Consider the following 19633-nt stretch of genomic DNA (forward strand, 5'->3'; position numbering starts at 1 on the left):
TTCCCCTGCTCTCTGTGTGCATAAAGGGGGCATGACACCCTCTTCCCCTGCACTCTGTGTGCATAAAGGGGGCATGAGACCCTCTTCTCCTGCACTCTGTGTGCATAAAGGGGGCATGACACCCTCTTCCCCTGCTCTTTGTGTGCATAAAGGGGCATGACACCCTCTCCCCCTGCTCTTTCTGTGCATAAAGGGGGCATGAGACCCTCTTCCCCTGCACTCTGTGTGCATAAAGGGGGCATGACACCTTCTTCCCCTGCACTCTGTGTGCATAAAGGGGGCATGACACCCTCTTCCCCTGCTCTTTGTGTGCATAAAGGGGGCATGACACCCTCTTCCCCTGCTCTTTGTGTGCATAAAGGGGGCATGACACCCTCTTCCCCTGCTCTTTGTGTGCATAAAGGGGGCATGACACCCTCTCCCCCTGCTCTTTCTGTGCATAAAGGGGCATGACACTCTCTCCCCCTGCTCTCTGTGTGCATAAAGGGGGCATGACACCCTCTTCCCCTGCACTCTGTGTGCATAAAGGGGCATGACACCCTCTCCCCCTGCTCTCTGTGTGCATAAAGAGTTTGTAACATCCTCTCCTGCTCTCTGTGTGCATAAAGGGGGCATGAGACCCTCTTCCCCTGCACTCTGTGTGCATAAAGGGGGCATGACACCTTCTTCCCCTGCTCTTTCTGTGCATAAAGGGGGCATGACACCCTCTCCCCCTGCTCTCTGTGTGCATAAAGGGGGCATGACACCCTCTCCCCCTGCTCTTTGTGTGCATAAAGGGGGCATGACACCCTCTTCCCCTGCTCTTTGTGTGCATAAAGGGGGCATGACACCCTCTCCCCCTGCTCTTTGTGTGCATAAAGGGGGCATGACACCCTCTCCCCCTGCTCTCTGTGTGCATAAAGGGGGCATGACACCCTCTCCCCCTGCTCTTTCTGTGCATAAAGGGGGCATGACACCCTCTTCCCCTGCTCTTTCTGTGCATAAAGGGGGCATGACACCTTCTTCCCCTGCTCTTTGTGTGCATAAAAGGGGCATGACACCCTCTCCCCCTGCTCTTTCTGTGCATAAAGGGGGCATGACACCCTCTCCCCCTGCTCTTTGTGTGCATAAAGGGGGCATGACACCCTCTTCCCCTGCTCTTTGTGTGCATAAAAGGGGCATGACACCCTCTTCCCCTGCACTCTGTGTGCATAAAGGGGGCATGACACCCTCTTCCCCTGCTCTTTGTGTGCATAAAGGGGACATGACACCCTCTCCCCCTGCTCTTTGTGTGCATAAAGGGGACATGACACCCTCTCCCCCTGCTCTTTCTGTGCATAAAGGGGACATGACACCCTCTCCCCCTGCTCTTTGTGTGCATAAAGGGGGCATGACACCCTCTCCCCCTGCTCTTTGTGTGCATAAAGGGGACATGACACCCTCTCCCCCTGCTCTTTCTGTGCATAAAGGGGGCATGACACCCTCTCCCCCTGCTCTCTGTGTGCATAAAGGGGGCATGACACCCTCTCCCCCTGCTCTTTCTGTGCATAAAGGGGGCATGACACCCTCTTCCCCTGCTCTTTGTGTGCATAAAGGGGGCATGACACCCTCTTCCCCTGCTCTTTGTGTGCATAAAGGGGACATGACACCCTCTCCCCCTGCTCTTTGTGTGCATAAAGGGGACATGACACCCTCTCCCCCTGCTCTTTGTGTGCATAAAGGGGGCATGACACCCTCTCCCCTGCTCTTTGTGTGCATAAAGGGGACATGACACCCTCTCCCCCTGCTCTTTCTGTGCATAAAGGGGACATGACACCCTCTCCCCCTGCTCTTTGTGTGCATAAAGGGGGCATGACACCCTCTCCCCCTGCTCTTTGTGTGCATAAAGGGGACATGACACCCTCTCCCCCTGCTCTTTCTGTGCATAAAGGGGGCATGACACCCTCTTCCCCTGCTCTTTGTGTGCATAAAGGGGACATGACACCCTCTCCCCCTGCTCTTTGTGTGCATAAAGGGGACATGACACCCTCTCCCCCTGCTCTTTCTGTGCATAAAGGGGACATGACACCCTCTCCCCCTGCTCTTTGTGTGCATAAAGGGGGCATGACACCCTCTCCCCCTGCTCTTTGTGTGCATAAAAGGGGCATGACACCCTCTCCCCCTGCTCTTTGTGTGCATAAAGGGGGCATGACACCCTCTTCCCCTGCACTCTGTGTGCATAAAGGGGGCATGACACCTTCTTCCCCTGCTCTTTGTGTGCATAAAAGGGGCATGACACCCTCTTCCCCTGCTCTTTGTGTGCATAAAGGGGACATGACACCCTCTCCCCCTGCTCTTTGTGTGCATAAAGGGGGCATGAGACCCTCTCCCCCTGCTCTTTGTGTGCATAAAGGGGGCATGAGACCCTCTTCCCCTGCACTCTGTGTGCATAAAGGGGGCATGACACCTTCTTCCCCTGCACTCTGTGTGCATAAAGGGGGCATGACACCTTCTTCCCCTGCTCTTTGTGTGCATAAAAGGGGCATGACACCCTCTCCCCCTGCTCTTTGTGTGCATAAAGGGGGCATGAGACCCTCTTCCCCTGCACTCTGTGTGCATAAAGGGGGCATGACACCTTCTTCCCCTGCTCTTTGTGTGCATAAAGGGGGCATGACACCCTCTCCCCCTGCTCTTTGTGTGCATAAAGGGGGCATGAGACCCTCTTCCCCTGCACTCTGTGTGCATAAAGGGGGCATGACACCTTCTTCCCCTGCTCTTTGTGTGCATAAAAGGGGCATGACACCCTCTTCCCCTGCTCTTTGTGTGCATAAAGGGGGCATGACACCTTCTTCCCCTGCACTCTGTGTGCATAAAGGGGGCATGACACCTTCTTCCCCTGCTCTTTGTGTGCATAAAAGGGGCATGACACCCTCTCCCCCTGCTCTTTGTGTGCATAAAGGGGGCATGAGACCCTCTTCCCCTGCACTCTGTGTGCATAAAGGGGGCATGACACCTTCTTCCTCTGCTCTTTGTGTGCATAAAGGGGGCATGACACCCTCTCCCCCTGCTCTTTGTGTGCATAAAGGGGGCATGAGACCCTCTTCCCCTGCACTCTGTGTGCATAAAGGGGGCATGACACCTTCTTCCCCTGCTCTTTGTGTGCATAAAAGGGGCATGACACCCTCTTCCCCTGCTCTTTGTGTGCATAAAGGGGGCATGACACCCTCTCCCCCTGCACTCTGTGTGCATAAAGGGGGCATGACACCCTCTTCCCCTGCTCTTTGTGTGCATAAAAGGGGGCATGACACCCTCTCCCCTGCTCTTCTGTGCATAAAGGGGGCATGACACCCTCTTCCCCTGCACTTGTGTGCATAAAGGGGGCATGACACCTCTTCCCCTGCTCTTTGTGTGCATAAAGGGGGCATGACACCCTCTCCCCCTGCTCTTTGTGTGCATAAAGGGGGCATGACACCCTCTTCCCCTGCTCTTTGTGTGCATAAAGGGGGCATGACACCCTCTCCCCTGCTCTTTGTGTGCATAAAGGGGGCATGACACCCTCTCCCCCTGCTCTTTGTGTGCATAAAGGGGCATGGACACCCTCTCCCCTGCTCTCTTGTGTGCATAAAGGGGGCATGACACCCTCTTCCCCCTGCTCTTCTGTGTGCATAAAGGGGGCATGACAACCCTCTTCCCCTGCTCTTCTTGTGCATAAAGGGGGCATGACACCTTCTTCCCCTGCTCTTTGTGTGCATAAAAGGGGCATGACACCCTCTTCCCCTGCTCTTTCTGTGCATAAAGGGGGCATGACACCCTCTTCCCCTGCTGTGTACATAAAGGGGGCATGAGACCCTCTTCCCCTGCTGTGTGCATAAAAGGGGCATGACACCCTCTCCCCCTGCTCTTTGTGTGCATAAAGGGGGCATGACACCCTCTCCCCCTGCTCTTTGTGTGCATAAAGGGGGCATGACACCCTCTCCCCCTGCTCTCTGTGTGCATAAAGGGGGCATGACACCCTCTCCCCCTGCTCTTTCTGTGCATAAAGGGGGCATGACACCCTCTTCCCCTGCTGTGTACATAAAGGGGGCATGAGACCCTCTTCCCCTGCTGTGTGCATAAAAGGGGCATGACACCCTCTCCCCCTGCTCTTTGTGTGCATAAAGGGGGCATGACACCCTCTCCCCCTGCTCTCTGTGTGCATAAAGGGGGCATGACACCCTCTCCCCCTGCTCTCTGTGTGCATAAAGGGGGCATGACACCCTCTCCCCCTGCTCTTTCTGTGCATAAAGGGGGCATGACACCCTCTCCCCCTGCTCTTCTGTGCATAAAGGGGGCATGACACCCTCTTCCCCTGCTCTTTCTGTGCATAAAGGGGGCATGACACCTTCTTCCCCTGCTCTTTGTGTGCATAAAAGGGGCATGACACCCTCTCCCCCTGCCTTCTGTGTGCATAAAGGGGGCATGACACCCTCTTCCCCTGCTCTTGTGTGCATAAAGGGGGCATGACACCCTCTCCCCCTGCTCTTTGTGTGCATAAAGGGGGGCATGACACCCTCTCCCCCTGCTCTTTGTGTGCATAAAGGGGGCATGACACCCTCTTCCCCTGCTCTTTGTGTGCATAAAGGGGACATGACACCCTCTCCCCCTGCTCTTTCTGTGCATAAAGGGGACATGACACCCTCTCCCCTGCTCTTTGTGTGCATAAAGGGGGCATGACACCCTCTCCCCTGCTCTTTGTGTGCATAAAGGGGACATGACACCCCTCTCCCCCTGCTCTTTCTGTGCATAAAGGGGGCATGACACCCTCTCCCCCTGCTCTCTGTGTGCATAAAGGGGGCATGACACCCTCTCCCCCTGCTCTTTGTGTGCATAAAGGGGGCATGACACCCTCTCCCCCTGCTCTCTGTGTGCATAAAGGGGGCATGACACCCTCTCCCCCTGCTCTTTGTGTGCATAAAGGGGGCATGACACCCTCTCCCCCTGCTCTTTGTGTGCATAAAGGGGGCATGACACCCTCTCCCCCTGCTCTTTGTGTGCATAAAGGGGGCATGAGACCCTCTCCCCCTGCTCTTTCTGTGCATAAAGAGGTTGATGTGTACCTTACTAACAGGATGGATTGGTGAAACCTTAGAATACACAGAGATTAGCAAACAGTGCTGACTCTTGAGTAAGGTTGACCACTGGGGCTCCACAAATTCTTATTTTCGCTTTCAGAGAAAACTGATCTGCCTCTGACATCGGGTGTTGCTCTCCCTAGCTGGGCAGTTCTCATGTGGATAAAGCACAAAACCACTCTAAGAATAATACTGGTCCCTGAATCAGTAACCTGACCACTCGCAGCACCACCCTGAGAACACCACAATTTAAGCACCAGTCAAAATACCTGTAGTGGTTTTTGGAGAACCTTCTACAGGTCTGTTTTTTGCATTAATGCTTTCCTGTCCAAGAACTACAAGAGACTGAAACCTTAGGCAAGTGTTGAGGCAGCTCTGAAAGTGAGCCAGCCCCCCACCCCCCCAATCTCAGTCCATTGATAGATTTCCTGGAGGCTAAAGCTAATCTTTAATTTCTAATAAATTGCCATTTTCATATTGTATTAGGATGCAGAAGACAGAGAAAAGACAAGGTAGGAATTATACTGACCATTGCCAGCAGGAAGCGGACAATCACAAAGCTGTAGTAGTCAAAGGTGAACGCCACTGCCACACCAAAGAGAAACTGACCAGAACTTGTGAACCACATCACTGGGCGTCTTCCAACTCTGCGTATCACAGGATATGCAGAAAAAGAAGGGATAGCGTTAAAATAATATTATGCACACACATCAACTTGAGCAACAGCTGTGAACACTAGGGTTATGTTCCAACCTAAGTTAGGTTATAGAGAGCCTGCTAGACCCAGGAATGGAAATAGTCACCCTATTTCTTTGCCTTGATGGCCAAAGAGAGATCAACAGGAATTAGGCCTCATCCCTGACAGCGTCTTGCTCAGACTGCAAGCGAGTGAGGGACACTTCATTAAACAGTACTTCCCACCATTTGTTTATATGAAAGTATACAGATAATACCTAAAACACTATAATTTCCACTCCATGAAAATGGTTGGAATGTCAAAAAGAGTAGTACCGTTCTATAGTTGCACTGAGCACAAGCAAGATAAGACAGACCGTTTCCAAGATATTTCCACTACCAAGACCCTGAAGCAGCTTAACGAAACGTTGGCCATCGTTGGCTTGGAGCGATAGAGTGAAACAAATTTGAAGAACTTCCTAGTGCGGGCAGTTGGCAGTTTGAAAGAGAAGTGTTCTTTTAATACCATATTCTGCATTACCCTGTAGATTAACACAGTAGTAATAGATTGATCAAGGTGTGAGAGATATTTGACATCACACAACAGAGAAGGTTTTTTGGCCGATGATGAACAGAGGGTCTTATTAGACCCGTTTAAACTCCAAAAGATAGTTACAATCTAGGAGCTCTGTGAGGCCTTTTTCCTTCTAAACTATAGACCGGTACTACTTTTTTTGACATTCCAACCATTTTCATTGAGTAGAAATTATAGTGTTTTAGGTATTATCTGAAGATTTGGTATTTCCACATCCTAACTAGTATTTATTAGTTTATATGAAAGTATAGTGAGTTTTATTTGATTAAAAACAGTCAGTATCTGAATTAGTCAGTAGACTCCTCCAGTTCTGTGCGTCTTGAAAAGAACTTAGCCTCTAGGTTGCGACACTTTTGAAGACAACATTGTACTGCATGAACTCTGGACACCTCACAGGTCCCTTCCTTAGATGTGGATGTATAGCTGAGGGTGCTAAGGCCAGTAGAAATAACCCCCCCTCCTGGATACATACAAGGAATTTTCTCAATATTGGGGGTGCTCAAGCACCCACAACATCCATAGAGCCGGCTCCTATGGCTGAAGGGAGCAAACTTTTGTAGCAAAGGATGCTGTGAACTAATCACCAGGAACGAGCAGTTAACCAGGATGGATACTGTGTCATACGAAAGGTCCGTGAGGGTGATGTACGCAATGTTTCACATATGTAAGCATCATTCCTCTGGTGTATCCCAACTGAAAAATGGTTGAGAAACACTGCCATAGAGCTTCAACAGCATTTAGAAAGCAAAACAATATGCGAATCTTTCCAAATTTATACCCCAGATGCACTACTAGAAAACCTCACTTATTGCGGTAGTGAATCTCACACTTTGGGATGAGCCACCATCAGCATCTCTGTGATAGTTATTGGCAATGATGGACAGACTAGAGCCATTGTCATATGATGGAAACCTGAAATGAATGGTCGTGGTATTGGTATGGGGCTTTTGCCAAAAGATGTATGAGAAGAGTCTGGAAGACCTAAAGTAGCCTAATGGTTAGTGCAGTGGAACATGTAATGTTGTTACTATTTAAGATTCTGATGCTACTATTTGAGATTCTACATGGAATGTTGCTACTATTTGAGATTCTGTTGCTACTACTTGAGATTCTAGATGGAATGTTACTACTATTTGAGATTCTGTTCCTATTATTTGAGATTCTACATGGAATATTGCACCTATTTGAGATTCTGATGCTACTATTTGAGGTTCTACATGGAATGTTCCTACTATTTAAGATTCTGATGCTACTATTTGTAGATTCTACATGGAATGTTGCTAGTGGAGGAGTAGCCTAGTGGTTAGTGCAGTAGACTTTGATCCTGGCAACCTGGGTTCAATTCCCACTGCAGCTCCTTGTGACCTTATGAAAGTCACTTAACCCTCCATTGCCCCAGGTACAAAAAACTTAGATTGTGAGTCCCCTAGGGACAGAGAAAGTACCTGTATATAATGTGTAAGCACTGTGTACATCTAGTAGTACTATAGAAATGATTAGCAGTATGTATACCCGAGAGGAGGAACGGGATATATGATACAGATGTTTAAATACTTGAAAAGTATTAATAGAAACAAATATTTTCCAGAGAAGATAAAATGGTAAGTCTAGGTCACGTGATGCGTGGAGAGTAGCGGATGTGCAAGTGTGACAAGGCGGTGGCTGTAGCTAGAAGGTTGTTAGGCTGTATAGAGAGAGGTGTGACCAGCAGAAGAAAGAGGGTGTTGATGCCCCTGTATAAGTCGTTGGTGAGGCCCCACCTGGAGTATTGTGTTCAGTTTTGGAGGCCGTATCTTGTTAAGGATGTAAAAAGAATTGAAGCGGTGCAAAGAAAAGCTACGAGAATGGTATGGGATTTGCGTTACAAGACGTATAAGGAGAGACTTGCTGAACTAAACATGTATACTCTGGAGGAAAGGAGAAACAGGGGTGATATGATACAGACGTTCAAATATTTGAAAGGTATTAATCCGCAAACAAACCTTTTCCGGAGATGGGAAGGTGGTAGAACGAGAGGACATGAAATGAGATTGAAGGGGGGCAGACTCAAGAAAAATGTCAGGAAGTATTTTTTCACGAAGAGAGTAGTGGATGCTTGGAATGACCTCCCGCGGGAGGTGGTGGAAATGAAAACGGTAACGGAATTCAAACATGCGTGGGATAAGCATAGTAGAATTGGAAAAGGTGCAGCGAAGGGCGACTAAAATGATAGCGGGGATGGGACGACTTCCCTATGAAGAAAGACTAAGGAGGCTAGGGCTATTCAGCTTGGAGAAGAGACGGCTGAGGGGAGACATGATAGAGGTATATAAAATAATGAGTGGAGTGGAACAGGTGGATGTGAAGCGTCTGTTCACGCTTTCCAAAAATACTAGGACTAGGGGGCATGCGATGAATCTACAGTGTAGTAAATTTAAAACAAATCGGAGAAAAGTTTTCTTCACCCAACGTGTAATTAAACTCTGGAATTCGTTGCCGGAGAAAGTGGTGAAGGCAGTTAGCTTAGCAGAGTTTAAAAAGGGGTTGGACGGTTTCCTAAAGGACAAGTCCATAAACCGCTACTAAACGGACTTGGAAAAATCCAAAATTCCAGGAATAACATGTATAGAATGTTTGTACGTTTGGGAAGCTTGCTGGGTGCCCTTGGCCTGGATTGGCCGCTGTCGTGGACAGGATGCTGGGCTCGATGGACCCTTGGTCTTTTCCCAGTATGGCATTACTTATGTACTTATGTACTGTGCCGAAGGAATGGATCCTCAGGAGCTTAGTCAAGATCGGGAGGCGGGGCTGGTGGTTGGGAGGCGGGGATAGTGATGGACAGACTTGTACGGTCTGTGCCAGAGCCGGTGGTTGGGAGGCAGGGCTGGTGGTTGGGAGGTGAGGATAGTGCTGGGCAGACTTATACGGTCTGTGCCCTGAAGTGCACAGGTACAAATCAAAGTAGGGTATACACAAAAAGCAGCAAATATGAGTTATCTTGTTGGGCAGACTGGATGGACTGTGCAGGTCTTTTTCTGCCGTCATCTACTTTGTTACTATGTATGGAGCCATACTTGTGCCCGATGCCGTCAGGAACCACATGCAGGAGCGCTAAACCAGAGAAAGACAAGTCATCGCCGCCCAGAGCCTGCCACAAAATGGCGGAGGATAAAAACGAGGCCTGCAATGAATTCAGTGGGAAACAGCTGTCACAGATCACCAAAGCGGTAGGCGCTGCGTTAACCCCGCGTTTTGACTTATTAGCAAGCCAGCTAAAAAATCTGGAAACCACACTAGCGGAAACAATCAAACGCACAAGCGAGACCGAAAACAGGATCTCTAGCTTGGAGGACTCGTGGAACCGCCGAGACCCTGAAATCATGCAGCCTCACGGGTATTGTGCAGGCCCAACAAGACAAGATCGAGGACCTTGAAAACCGATCACGACGATGCAATCTAAGAATAATTGGATTCCCTGAAAAGATCCCTGATAACTCCCTGGGACACGTGTTGGGACAGTGGCTTAGCAAGGAGTTTGCTTTGTCAGATAGTTATGATATACTATGCCTAGAACGCGCGCACAGGCTGGGGAGGAAATCACAGGATCAACAGAGGCCCAGAATTGTCATGATTAAAGTACAAAATTACCTGCACAAGGAAGAAATCCTCCGGGGATATAGAACCAAAAGAGAGTCCCTGGAATATGATGGGGCTAAGATCCAGATATTCCAAGACTATTCTCAAGGGGTACAAGACAAGCGAAGGCGGTTTCACCCTATTTGTTCCACCCCAGCTAAGAAGAATATCCGCTTTAAGCTGATCTACCCTGCCATTTTAAAAGTTTTCTACAATGGCCAATGGAAGGCCCTGGATACAGTAACAGAAGCAAAGGCATTTTTGGCCCCGGAACTTTCGTAAACATCTCCAGATGGAGGCGGCAAAGGATCCGGATAGGAAGAAATGAGAAGGTGGAAAACATGGACACCCTATTGCATAAGTATGCGTTATTAGGAACATAGAGTGGTGAATGTTATCTTGTTTAAACAAAAGTTGATCTAAGTTACGTTATATGTATGTAGAACTGGAATGTGTTTAGAGGAGGGGGAGATTTACAGATGACAGGATAGATGTGGGGCGGGGGCTCTGACATGCATAGACCTCATGATGAGCAGTTGCTCCTCAAGTTGCAGAAGGTGTGGGGGGTTGGAGGGGGGAGGCGGGGGGGGGGGCAATTAGTGGGGTTGGGGGGGGGGATCCATTCTCGCATACAGAAAGTCAGGGGTGAAAAATGGTCTCCAGGCCGTACCACCATATGCTCACCGGAGGGGGCTGGGCCTCCGGGGGATCTGTTATGAAACTATCCTTAGTAATATTGTTGACATAAGGAGACATGAGTAGACCTGGAATAAAGATCTTGTCGTGGAATATTTCGGGCATTACCTCACCCGTGAAACGCTATAAGATCTTATCCCAGATACGGCGGCAAGGTGCCGATATTGCATGTCTGCAGGAAACAAAGTTATCTGACCTAGAGCATGGGAAGCTTTGCCAACAATGGGTGGGTCAAAGCCACTTCTCCTCCTCGGGTAATCGGAAGAGCGGGGTAGCAATATTAGTAAAGAAGGGAGGAGTGGCCTAGTGGTTAGGGTGGTGGACTTTGGTCCTGAGGAACTGAGTTTGATTCCCACTTCAGGCACAGGCAGCTCCTTGTGACTCTGGGCAAGTCACTTAACCCTCCATTGCCCCATGTAAGCCGCATTGAGCCTGCCATGAGTGGGAAAAACGCAGGGTACAAATGTAACAAAAAAAAAAAAACTAAATTAGTTTATAAAGACACAGAAGGTCGCATTGTGCTATTACAGGTTAATTACCAAGGACAGAGATTCTATTTATGCGCTATATACGCCCCAAATTCTTATCGCCCAGGTTTTTTTCAATCCCTGATAGCATTAGGATTGCAACACACTGATGCTCCATGGCTCTGGGCGGGTGACTTTAATCAGGTACAAGACCCGACCCTAGATAGATCATCACCCACAGCCATTCCAGGGACGGGAAAGGGATACCAGCACTCTATAAACACCTCCACTTAATCGATCCATGGCGAGCCCTTCACCCAACAACAAAGGACTATACACACCAATCCAAGGTTCACCACTCCTGGTCTAGAATTTACTACATCTTAATCTCACAATCCTGGTTCTTTAAAGTTCAATGGACTAACATTGGCCCCATGGAAATATCGGACCACCATATGATCTGGGTGGAACTTGATTTGGGGGGGGGAGGTGGGGAGAACAGACAGTGGAGATTCCCTGCTTATCTATATGGGATAAACAATTATTAGAACACTTATTAGAGAAGTGGCAATTGTATGAAGACACGAATCTGGCGTCGTGTGACTCACCCGTGACATTCTGGGAGGCCTCTAAGGCGGTTATGAGAGGGGAAGTGATAGCGTTCCAAAGTGCTAGGAAAAAACGCCTCACGGCTGGTATACTGAACTTAGAGACCGCATATGCGAAAGCAAAGAGGAAATATTTAAGTAGTCCAACAGCAACCAATAGGGACTGTCTGTAGCCCTGGTAGTGCTTAACTCCCTTCTTCACGAACAGGCCCTGAAACAATTGGTGATGCGACGCCTGAATTTTCAGCGCTTCGGGAACAAGTCAGGCAAATTGCTAGCAAAGGGTGGCCAAAGCACCTACCTCCCGGCGATTTATTCCAGTGATTGAGAACTCTAAGGGGGACAGGTTCACGCAACTGCAAGATATAGTAGATACATTTTATGGGCACTTCAGGGACATTTACACTTCCCAAAACAGATTCCAGGGCCCCTTAACTAAGGATTACCTGGAAGATGCAAAAATGCCCCAATTATCAGAGGTGGCTCGCCAAATGCTGTCCGCACCACTACAAACGTACTTAAAGTACTAAAAGCCTTGCAAGTAGGCTTGGCCCCAGGGCTTGATGGATTTTCTAACGGATACTATAAAATGTTAACACCACAGATATGTGGGGCCTTGGTTGATTATTTTGATGCAGTGGTGGCTAGGGGTTTTTTCTCGCCAAGGGAGAATGAGGCTTTGATTTTGCTAATTCCCAAACTCGGTAAGCCCAAAGATCAGGTAGAATCATACAGACCCATTTCTCTCATTAACATGGATATTAAAATCTTGTCCCGAATATTGGCAAACAGACTGATGTCATATATTCCAGAACTGATTGGAGAACACCAAGTGGGGTTTGTTAAGGGTCGACAGGCGGTTAGGCAGGTTCGCAAAGCCCTTCTGGCAATAGCATATAATCAGGCTACGAGAGACCCCCTACTATTGGTCAGCTTACACGGGGCCAAAGCTTTTGAGAAAGTCAATTGGGACTACTCGTTCCAAGTGCTGGAGTACGTCGGGTTGGGAGGCTGGTTTTTGGAAGCGACACGTACGCTCTATGCGAACAACACAGCACAAATACTGGTAAACGGTACTAGAACTAGGCCCTTCCGGGTAGAGTGGGGCACAAGGCAGGGCTGCCCATTGTCCCTGAAATTGTTTCTTTTATACCTAGAGCCACTCCTGCATACGATCTTGTTAGACCCCGACATACAGGGAGTTACACTCCATGGGAACCCGATAAAAGTATTGGCCTTCGCTGACGACATGTTCCTCACCCTTACCCAACCGAAAACTTCAGTTTCACGCTTATTAGAAATCATAGATGAATTTGGATTTTTTTCAGGGTTGCAATTAAATTTACAAAAGTCACTGGCCCTCCCGATACAGGAGGCGATACAATTGGAGTGGGAAGGACCATTCCCATTTAAACGGGCCACAGGAACACTTAAATATTTGGGGATCTACATCCCGAGGGACCTAACGCATTTGTATAAAGAAAACGTGGACCCCTGTAAAGCAACGCATGAAAGATGTTTTGCAGGGTTGGCAGGGTTTACCCTTGTCCTTAAGGGGGAGAATTACTATGTACAACATGTTCATTTTTCCTAAATGGACGTATGTCTTTCAGATGATCTCAGCTATTTTGGGGTATAGGGAGGAGCGGTGGCTACATAAAACTCTCACTGTTTTCCTATGGCAAGGCAAATGCGCACGCATTGGTCTAAAGAAACTTATGAGACCCTGCCTAAAGGGGGGGCTGGTGCTGCTAGATTTAAAACTTATAGTAATGGCATGCAGCCTATGGCATCTGTCCGATTGGTTTCGCTCGAGGGAGTTTTTTTCCTGTACCGGGGCAGAGACTTCCCTGTTGGCCCCAATGGGATTCGCTTACTGGCTACATGCCCCATCTGAGGAACTACCAGTAGTGGGACCATATGGGTTTATTTTGACTCCCGTATGTAAAACATGGAAATGGCTGTGCAAGATACACCATTGGAACAGAGAGGTCTCCCCACTACTTCCCATTAAAGGTAATTTGGCATTTTCAGAGGGGGGAAACTCTGCTTTGTTTAAGAAATGGGACGCTTGTGGTATTAAATATTAGAGACGGGGACAATAAAATCTTTTCAGACTTTGTGTGAAGAGTTTGAATTAGGACAGAAAGACCACTTTCAATATATGCAACTATGTCATTACGTGAGAACATTGCCCTCATTGAGCCTCACGCAGACCATATGGGAAGCTATGAGTGAAGTACTTGACCTGGAAGCCCAGTTAAAAGTGCCGCTTCGATATTTTCACCACCACCTACAAGACCTACAACAATGGCAACAGGAGCTGAGGTGGAAACCTGATCCTGAACAGATCCAACTTTGCCTGACGAATGTGTATCAAGTAACAGAGAACGTGGTATGGCAGGAAATGCAATATAAATTTGTGCTATGGCTGTACAGTTCACCGCATAGGGCGTACAGAGCGACCCTGAGGACCATGGATGACTGCCCTAAATGTGGACACATAGGGGCTTCTCTAGGACATATGTTTTGGTTCTGCGCAGAGGTGATCACTTTTTGGACAAAGATAGGGCGCCAAGTATCACAAATGTGGAAGGTGCAGTGGCACCCAACACCGGGACAGCTTTTTGATGTTTATCATATACGAGGTAAACCACCGGAGGAGCTCAAAGCCTTTCTGAAAAGAGCAGTTCTGATGGGCAAGCGGACAATATTACAGTTGTGGCTGCAGCCAGAATCGCCTGGAGTCCCACAATGGCGAGGAGCCATGATGCAATGCTGCATGTTGGAAATGAAGAAAGTGGGAGATTTGGCCTCAAGGGGGGGAGACCAGTTTTGCAAAGTTTGGCTACCTTTTTGGGATACTCTGACACCTGTGGCGAGAAGCCGGATTTTGAACTGTTAAATGGATCGGTAGGGGGAGAGGGAAGAGTAGTGGGAGGGGGATAGAGTAGAAGGGAGGGAGGGTGAAAATGTTAAACTTGATGACATGTACTGTGTGACGTTGATCAAATGCCATGTAAACTCTATGATGGTATGTAACTTGTACAATGATATGCTGATTGGCGTATGGTGGTATGTGTCATCAATAAAAATTGCCTTGAAAAAAAAATGGTAAGTCTAGTGGACATGAATTGCGGTTGTGGAGTGGTAGACTTAGGAGTAATGTCAGCAAATTATTTTTCACAGAGAGGGTGGTTGATACCTTGAATGCCCTCCCAAGGGAGGTGGTGGAGACAACAATGGTGACGGAATTCAAAAAGGTGTGGGATGAGCACAGAGGATCTCTAATTAGAAAATGAATGGTATATTAAAAAAAAAAACTTAAATGGTTGCACGTGTTTGCGTGTTGAATGGTGCTTAGATGAGCACTCCCGACTGTGAAGAACTAAGACCGGAGCTGGACAGACTTGTACGGTCTGTGTCCCTTATGTGGCAATCCAGTTTAGGATGGGCTGGAAAGGGCTTTGATGGGAACCCCAGTAATTTGCAGCATGAGGACAATGCTGGGCAGACATTTTACAGTCTGTGTCCCGCAAATGACAAGATGGATTCTGATAGGCTGCAGTGGGCGTCAACAGCAACTCTAGCAGTTGGAGCCTAAGGACAATGTTGGCTGGATTTCTATGGTCTATGTCCCAGAAATGCCGAAGAAAGACGATGATCAAGTATTTTATATCACATCCATTATTATTGGTTTAATCATGAATTGATAATGAGCGTTGGGCGAACTGGATGGACCGTTCAGTTCTTTATCTGCCATCATGTACTATGATATTTTGTTACTATGTTACATTTTACTGGTAGGTCATTTATTTATGTCAAATCTTTTTTTTTATTGAAGTCAATAAACAGTCAAGTAAACAATACAATACAATGTCTCATTGCTTTATGTGCTAAACACTTCCAGTTCCTAACTTATTCCCTTCCCATCCCATTCCAGTTACCTTACCCCCCCCCCCCCCCCCATATCATTGTATATTAACGATTACTTTATTCTTTGTTTTGCGAAGAAGATATAACACTGCCAACTGAAGAACAAGAAAATAGGAAAATACAGCTCATGGTTGGAAGCTTCCTTACCAGATACAAGAGAAAAAGGCCTTGTGTCTTATAGCCTTGGTAGGGTGTTTATTTAATATATTTAACACATTTATATTCCATCTCTCCCAAAAAATGAGAGCCACAAAATATTTTACAACATGGGTGAATGTGGCAGAACCATTAGTTCAGGTTATGAAGGTGTTTTATAAAATATTTTATTTTTAACATTGCCCCATGTCCTGTTGAAGTAAAGAACCTGTTTTTGAGTCTGTGAACTAGAAAATGGGATGGGGAATGGAGACCTGCGCTAACCACAGAGACAGGGATGGGGACAAACTTTGTCTCCTGGACCGGATGGTATTCACCCTAGGGTACTACTACTACTTATCACTTCTATAGCGCTACAAGGCATACGCAGCGCTGTACACCATACATGAAAAGACAGTGCCTGCTCAAAGAGCTCACAATCTAAGTAGGACAGACAAACAGACAGAACAACTAAGAGGTAAGGGAATTAAAGAGGTGGTGATAAAAGGATACTGATAGAACTAAAAAATGAGCTGGCGGAGCTACTGTTATTGATTTGTAATTTATCCTTAAAATCGAGCTTGGTACCAGAAGATTGGAGGGTGGCCAATGTAACGCCGATATTTAAAAGGTTTCAGAGGAGACCCGGGAAATTATAGACTGGTGAGTGTGACGTCGGTGCTGGGCAAAATGGTAGAGACTATAATCAAGAACAAAATTACAGAGCACGTTCAAAAGCATGGACTAATGGGACAAAGTCAACATGGATTTAGTGAAGGGAAGTCTTGCCTCACCAATCTGCTGCACTTCTTTGAAGGGGTAAACAAACATGTGGACAAAGGTGAGCCGGTTGATATTGTGTATCTAGATTTTCAGAAGGCGTTTGATAAGGTCCCTCATGAAAGACTACAGGCTGGGGCTCTTCAGCTTGGAGAAAAGGCGGCTGAGGGGAGATATGATAGAGGTCTATAAGATAATGAGTGGAATGGAACGGGTAGATGTGGAGAATACTAGGACAAGGGGGCATGCATGAAGCTGCAGTGTGGTAAATTTAAAATGAATTGGAAGAAATGTTTCTTCATTCAACGCGTAGTTAAACTCTGGAATTCGCTGCCGGAAAAGGTGGTTAAGGCGGTTAACTTAGTGGACTTCAAAAAAGGGTTGGGCGGCTTCCTGGAGGAAAAAGCCATAGAATGTTATTGAATGAACGAGGGAATACAGTATTTCTAGGATGGGTGGGACAAATTGCTTCCCTTCACTAAATCCATGTTGGCTTTGTCTCATTAATCCATGTTTTTGAATATTCTCTGTAATTTTGTTCTTAATAATAGTCTCTTCCATTTTGCACAGCACCGACGGCAGACTCACCGGTCTATAATTTTCCGTATCTCCTCTGGAACCTTTTTTTTTTTAAATCGGCGTTACATTGGCCACCCTCCAATCTTCCGGTACCACGCTCAATTTTAAGGATTAATTACATATTACTAACAATAGCTCCGCAAGCTCATTTTTCAGTTCTATCATTACTCTGGGATGAATACCATCCAATCCAGGAGATTTGCTACTCTTCAGTTTGTAGAACTGCCCCATTACATCCTCCAGGTTTACAGAGAATTTTATTTATTTATTTATTATTTATTTGTTGCATTTGTATCCCTCATTTCCCCACCTATTTGCAGGCTCAATGTGGCTTACATTATTCCGTAATGGTGATTGCCATTTCCGACATGAGGAAATACAAATTGGTATTGCATTAAATGTTCATAAGTGAACAAGTAGATTAGTAGTCAAGTATAAAGAATTCATTACTATAATTGCTGTAACCACTCGCCTCCACCTACCCTCATCACCCTCCTCTCCTCCTTCCTGTACACAGTAATTGATTTGATTTGCTTATTTTATTTTTGTCTATTAGATTGTAAGCTCTTTGAGCAGGAACTGTCTTTCTTCTATGTTTGTGCAGCACTGTGTACGCCTTGTAGCGCTATAGAAATGCTAAATAGTAGTAGTATAAAGAATTCATTATCGGGATAAGAAATAGAGTGGTGTAGCATTAAGTTTCTCCGACTCGTCAGCTTCGAATACCATTTCTGGCACCGGTATCCCACCCCAATCTTCCTCGGTGAATGCCAAAGCAATGAACTCATTTAATCTCTCTGTTATGGCTTTGTCTTCCCTGATCGCCGCTTTTACTCCTCGGTCATCCTGAGGTCCAACCGATTCTTTTGCCAGCTTCCTGCTTTTAATATACCTAAAAACAATTTTTACTATCCAGCTTATAATCGAACGAGAAAAACGCCCAAGTTCCGACCTAAATCGGGAGATGGACGTTTATCTCACAAAAACGAATAAAGCGGTATAATCGAAAGCCGATTTTTGGGCGTTTTCAACTGCACTCCGTCGCGGATGCGGACAAAGTTTATGGGGGCGTGTCAGAGGTGTGGCGAAGGCGGAACTGGGGCGTGGTTATCTGCCGAACAAAGATGGGCGCATTTCACCGATAATGGGAAGAAAGTATGCGTTTTTACCTAGAATTTAGGACACTTTTCCTGGACCCTGTTTTTTCACGAATAAGGCCCCAAAAAGTGCCCTAAATGACCAGATGACCACTGGAGGGAATCGGGGATGACCTCCCCTGACTCCCCCAGTGGTCACTAACCCCCTCCCACCACAAAAAAATGATGTTTCACACATTTTCATTTTCACCCTCAAATGTCATACCCAGCTCCCTGGCAGCAGTATGCAGGTCACTGGAGGAGTTGTTAGGGGGTGCAGTGGACTTCAGGCAGGTGGACCCAGGCCCATCCCCCCCTACCTGTTACAATTGTGCTGCTTAATGCTTATTAGTCGTCCAACCCCCCCAAACCCACTGTACCCACATGTAGGTGCCCCCCTTCACCCCTTTGGGCTATAGTAATGGTGTAGACTTGTGGGCAGTGGGTTTTGAGGGGGATTTGGGGGGCTCAACACACAAGGGAAGGGTGCTATGCACCTGGGAGCTCTTTGACCTTTTTATTTGTTTTTGTAAAAGTGCCCCCTAGGGTGCCCGGTTGGTGTCCTGGCATGTGAGGGGGACCAGTGAACTACGAATCCTGGCCCCACCCACGAATAAATGTCTTGGATTTATTCGTTTTTGAGCTGGGCGCTTTCATTTTCTATTATCGCTGAAAAACAAAACGCCCAGCTCACACATTGTTGAATAAAACATGGGCGTCTATTTTTTCCCAAAATACGGTTCGGTCCGCCCCTTCACTGACCCGTTCTTGGAGATAAACGCCCATGGAGATAGGCGTTTTCGTTCAATTATGCCCCTCCATGTGTTTTTGCCTCCAATGCAATATTTTTTTCGAAGTCCCTCTTAGCCTTCCTTATCAGCGCTTTGCATTTGACTTAACATTCCTTATGCTGTTTCTTATTATTTTCAGTCAGTTCCTTCTTCCATTTTCTGAAGGATTTTCTTTTAGCTCTAATAGCTTCCTTCACCTCATTTTTAAACCACACCAGCTGACGTTTGGTCTTCCGTCCTCCTTTTTTAATACACGGAATATATTTGGCCTGGGCTTCCAGGATGGTATTTTTGAACATTATTGTATATCACTTTATTATCATATACTGTGAGTGAGGGTGCTGTACAGCCAAAGGGGGAGGGGAAGACATCTTAAATAGCAAGTTCAATACTGTTAGCAATACTTTGGTTATAACATAGATTGTCCCTAGGCTCCATCCTATTAACTGCCTGTATGTGGTGGCCATGACGGCAAACATGAACAACTAAAACCTGCAGAGTGGTGGATGTGGCTCTGGCATCCTTGTTGGACAGACTGGATGGACTAGTCC

At 47.0% G+C, this 19633-nt stretch overlaps 1 protein-coding gene across 2 annotated transcripts in view; it reads right to left on the reverse strand.

Moving 5' to 3' along the window:
* LOC115467337 (solute carrier family 22 member 16-like) overlaps positions 1-19633 on the reverse strand; it is a 108089-nt gene that overhangs the window by 44429 nt on the left and 44027 nt on the right. For both annotated transcript variants that reach the window (XM_030199211.1, XM_030199210.1), the window contains exon 3: positions 5599-5716. In XM_030199211.1, the coding sequence (XP_030055071.1) occupies positions 5599-5716 (118 nt within the window). The remainder of the gene's footprint in view (positions 1-5598; positions 5717-19633) is intronic.

This window comes from Microcaecilia unicolor, chromosome 3, assembly GCF_901765095.1.
Source record: "Microcaecilia unicolor chromosome 3, aMicUni1.1, whole genome shotgun sequence".
Taxonomy (NCBI): domain Eukaryota; kingdom Metazoa; phylum Chordata; class Amphibia; order Gymnophiona; family Siphonopidae; genus Microcaecilia; species Microcaecilia unicolor.